This window comes from Camellia sinensis, chromosome 1 (assembly GCF_055761805.1).
Source record: "Camellia sinensis isolate YWXY chromosome 1, ASM5576180v1, whole genome shotgun sequence".
Lineage (NCBI taxonomy): Eukaryota > Viridiplantae > Streptophyta > Magnoliopsida > Ericales > Theaceae > Camellia > Camellia sinensis.
This window is the reverse complement of record NC_138961.1, coordinates 69,746,649-69,751,953: the sequence shown is the minus strand read 5'-3', so window position 1 is coordinate 69,751,953 and position 5,305 is coordinate 69,746,649. Positions and strand designations below refer to the sequence as shown.

The 5,305-nt window shown below is 39.2% G+C and overlaps 1 protein-coding gene across 1 annotated transcript; it reads right to left on the bottom strand.

Moving 5' to 3' along the window:
• Window positions 1–630, bottom strand: LOC145801041 (uncharacterized). Its single transcript, XM_082891191.1, has one exon. It carries the CDS (start codon window positions 628–630, stop codon window positions 1–3), a length of 630 nt encoding a protein of 209 aa, XP_082747317.1.
• Between the last annotated feature and the right edge of the window lie 4,675 nt (window positions 631–5,305).

The following is a 5,305-nucleotide window of genomic DNA, read 5'->3' as shown; positions in this document are numbered from 1 at the left end:
TTAAATCTCCAACCCACCTAGCTTTTTATCCATGGTTACATCCTGCCATTTCACCAGGTGGACTTTCTTCTTGACCTCAGAATCACCCCACAAGAAAGCTGCTTGGATCTTATCAATCTCTTTTCCCACACTTCTAGGCAACCTAAACGGAGACAAGTAATAAACAGGTAATGAGGATAGTACAGATTTGATTAATGTTACTCTACATGCAAAGGACGACAGCCTCCTCTTCCGACCTATTAGTTTCTTCTTAAATTTCTCCACCACACACTTCCATGTTGCTCTTCTTGATGGATTGGCCCCTAATGGCATTCCAAGATACTTCAAAGGGAGATTCTGGCAGTTATAATTTAGTCTAGAAGAAAAGGTTTGCACAATATCATCAGGAATGCCTACACCACATACAATACTCTTATGAAAGTTGATCCTTAACCTAGAAATAATCTCAAAGCATCTGAGTATTCTCTTCACAATTAACACTTCAGACCATTCGGCTTCACAGAAAATAATTGTGTCATCCGTAAACTGGAGATGGGAAATATTAATGCTATTGAACCCAATTGTTATCCCTTTAACCAAGCCCAACTCTTTTGCTCTTGTAAGTAGTAGATTGAAACCTTCAGCCACCATATTAAATAGGAAAGGTGATAATGGGTCGCCTTGTCTTAGCCGTTTTTAAGGGCAAAATTCAGGAGTGGGTGAACCATTAACCAACACAGAAACTTTAGCTAAAGAAATGCAGGTACGGCTCCAATTCACCCACTGAGCACCAAACCCAAAATTGGATAGCATTTGGATAAGAAAGTTCCAATTTACTGTATCATAAGCTTTTTGGAAATCCAATTTCAATATCAGGCCCTTTCTTCTAGACTTCTTCCACCAGTCCACCACATCATTAGCTATTTGTAGTGATCCCGGTTTCGATCCTTTTTTCATGTTTTGCCACTTCGACTGGGCAGGTCGGGGATCGAGCTGTCGGTTAGCTCGCGGGGGTCCAGGGGGCAGCATTCCTTGGCGGGTCTGAGGGCAGTGCCTTGGCGGGGTCGAGGGGCATTGCCCCTGAAGCAAAAATACAAAATGCATTCGAAGTTACTTGTCTGCTCGAGCGGCCATTTATGCGCTCTAGCGGAGAATGTTTGGTTCCAAAAATTTGACTTGTCTGCAAAAGTATTGGGAAGATGTATTCGACGCTCAAGCAGTGCTTTCCACACTCGAGCGGACCATGTTATATCAGTTCGTGAATCTGATATTTCAGATCACTTTTGTATATCTCTCTCTAAAAACATTTCCTCTCCCTTCTCTCTACTTTTCCCTACGCCAAATTGGATTAAAACCTTGATTTCTCAAGATCTATTAGAGTTCTGCCATAGGTTCTTCATCAAAATTGGTTAACTTCTTGAGGGCTTCGTTGTGTGCTGTGAAGATCGAGGTTCAACACCGTTGACTTTGGGGGTTTCATCTCATTTCTTCTTCGAAACTTGAGGTAGGGATTTTCTTAGAGTTATGTATATATATATATATATATCTTTTTGCAAGATCTATATGACTTTCGAAATCATCTTTCGATAGCTTTGAAAATTGATTGTTGATTCAAGAAGTTGAGCGATTTTGAAAGTGGGTTTGTCTCTTGTTCTTTTAAAATGATATTATGGGTTTTGATCTTCATTGATTGAATAAAAGACGATTTTGGAAAGTTTTCTTTCAAAATATTTGAGTTGTATAGTTTTGGTGAGAAAACCTAGAATTTGGGAATTTTTTTAAAAGAGACTAAAAATTCATGAATGATATTGTTATATTTATTTTGTGTGTCAAAATAAATGAATGTTTGGAAAATTTCTTATTTATATTTATATAAATGATGAATTCAAGAAATATGAGAATTATTGTTCATTTTGGAAATTATTTTTCAAATCGTTGAAATAGTCTTGAAATGACTAATTGTTGAGGATACTTGAGAAGAGGGAATTGTGTTATTCCTTGGATGATGAATTGGAATAAAAGTATTTATATTCAACTTGTGTTATTGGTATATCAATTTACTTGATACATATAGTCTCAAAAGTAAAAGAAATGCCCTTTCGGGCTTACATCTTCCAAGGCAATAGCCAGTTACACAGAATGGCCTCTTGGACCCATACCAAATTAGCCCTAGGCTTTACAAGGATTACAACAAAAGAAAGAGTGATCTACTCTTCACCAAAACATATCCATACCCTTAGCATGGCGGGATCACAGCATCTTTACCTGCACCAAATCCCATAGGGGTGTGCATAAAGCCCAGTAGTGAAACCTTAACAAAGTATATACATTTATGTAGGATGCCTAATATTAATTGCAATTGTAATGTATATGCCATGCGATGCCATTTAAAAATAATCACGAGCCATGCCTTTCATGTAAAATCTCCATGTTTTTCAATATCATTTTTGTAAATCCATTAATTCTCAAACATCCAATTTAATCATAGGGGCGGTAAATATGACTCTGGTAATCTCTAGGCTGGTGTCTTCAGGTAGACTATACAAGTACTACCAAATTGTAATTTTTACCGATATTAACCGGAAGGCTCGACACCTATCCGCGCGGTTTCTGGTCTTTCACCATGGACACTCAGGCCAACTTAACAAGTTCAACTACACCCCCTATCCGGACTTAGCATGTATTTACCCCATATACATTATCATAATTCCCATTACAATATAATCTTTCTCAAAATAAATGTTTTTCCAACACATGTCAAGATGCACAATAATGATAATAACTCAACTGAAACATGATGACATAATTACCATTTCATAGCATTTTCTATTCTCGAGATATCCCTACAACAATATCAATCAATCCCATTTCTCATTTCTACTCTTCAAAGCCATTTCATAAAATAAAAAAAATAAAAAAACCCATGTGTCCTCAGCACACAATAACAATTTCCCATCATGCACAATTCTACTCAATTTGCCTCTTCCAGGCCATATCTGATGTTTCTCGAACATAGATCTCCAATGGTTATAATTTTCACAATCCATAGTGCACAAAGATTTACCACTCCTCAACTATACGTATTCAATTATTTACTAACAATGCAAAAATAATTCTCATAGCTCATATATCAAGAAGATTTGTTATTAAACAAAAAAAAAAAAAACACATAGCACAATCTACCTTCCGTCATTCATCCTCCCCATTCATGGTGAAACCCAATCAAAATCTCATTTTCTTGAGTTTTGTCAAAGAACATTCTCATAGATATGAAAAGATTGAGATCAAAACCATTTCTTCAAAACTTTCTCTATATTTGGAGTAAAATCAAAATCAACCCAAGGATTACAAGAAAGCTTTTAAATCAACAGGTATATATGTAGTATCAACATGAAGCTTCACCCTCATTTATTTAAGAAATCCCCAAATTTCTAGATTTTCACACACAACCCCAAACATTTTTCTATCTCTTTTGTAAAATCTCACCTTAAAGTTTAACCCTCACCCATATTATCCAATACTTCAAGAAGATCTTTAAAAAAAACACAAGATAAAGATTATTTCATAAAAATCATTAACTTTCTTGAACCACCAAACCCATTTTCAAAATAGCAATGGAAACCCACAAAATCATCTTAAAACTTACATATATATATATATAACTCAAAGGAAACCCTACCTCAATGTTTGATGAAGAAACAAGAGATGAAACCCTAGCTTTGATGGTACTAAAAGAAGATCTCCACCGCACACAAGGAAGTTCTTGAGATGTTCTCTATCTTTGATGAAGGAGTCAAGGTTAGATCTCAATGGATGGAAGAAGATCAAGGGTTTTAATCTAGCTTTGAGGTTGAAATGTAGAGAGAGGGGAGAGAGATATATTTTTAGAAAGAGAGAGAGGTGTAATGAAAATGATATACAAACAGCCCCAAAAGAAAATAAAAACTGAGCCTCGGATCTGGGCTCTCCTGCAGGTGCAGCTTCCCCCTCTCGCACGTGCGGCTTCTCCCTTCCGCACGTGTGGCACCTCCCTGCACCTCCTCACGCACGTGTATTTATTTCAGTATGCACTGCCCAGCCTCCCCTATTTCCTGCACGTGCGGGCCCCATTTCGCACGTGTGGCCTAGGGCCACGCACGTGCGGCCCTCACCCAGCAGCTCAGAAATTCCAGATTCCACTTCCGGGCACTCCGAAGTCAACCGTTGTAGACACCCCATTTTTGACCGTCCTCAAGACTTGGACGTCACCGTTTGAACACTCGGTGATTATCCATGTTTGTGTTCGTTTGGAGTTCCCGGAGGCCTCGGCTCGAGCACCTTGTCTCAAGATCTCCGAACTTGAATGTTTAGTGTCTGGTTTCACACCAAACACTTGTGTTTTGCCTTGGAGAGGCAGGGTAGGGCTTGTAGACCATCGCCACCCACCACCGGCAGTGGCTAGAGGCCACCGGCTGGTTTTTGCTGCCACCGGCAATATATATTGCCGGCACTATTTGTTGCCGGTCAGCACTTTTTAGTGCCGGCCGGCACTCTTTTTGGCCAAGATGGCATTTTTGGCCGGCCAACTACTGTGCATCTGCTTTTGCAGATATTTTAAGACAGCTGTCTTGCTTTTGCTCCCCTCCATACACGTGTATGGAGGGATCTCCCTCTTATGAAGCTTGTCTTGTAAGCTTTACAAGACAAGAAGTGCCATATAGAGAGGGGTGGGTCTCTTGGCTTGAGAGGGTAGAGACTTAAGATATTTTGAGAGCTTAGACAGCCATTGTTAGGGTTTGAGTTCTAGGGTTAGGGTTAGATACACATTCTATCTCTCTTTCCCTCTCTTTTGTGCTCTTGTGTGTGTTTTAGTCCATACTATTACACACAAGTACCTAGTGTTCCACCTTCCTCTTGGAACTGAGGTTCTAAGGGACTGATTTTGAGGTTTTGGTGTTGGATTCAAGCTAAGGAAGGCCATTGGAGCATCTTTGTTGAAGAAGTCTTCAAGGGTAAGAATCTTACCCCTTTTTACCCCATTTTTGTATTGTATTTCTACCTATCTTAAATTCGTTTTTGAGCTTAGTGTATAATACAAAAAAGTTCTGTTTTTAAGCCCTCTTGCTTGTTTGTTAAGAGTGTTTTGTGGTTTGGGTAAGTTTGAATACCCTTAGGCCTTGAAAGGCCTCGTTTTGTGCCCTTTTGTGTGAACTCTGGGATTTTGGTGTTGGGGTCTCTTCACCACTGAAATCTTGAGGGATTTCAGTGGTGAAGGTGATGCCTTGAAGTCCCAAGAAGGAGAGGGCCACCCCCTCTCCTTGTTGTCCTTGAATAGGGCATGTTTTGG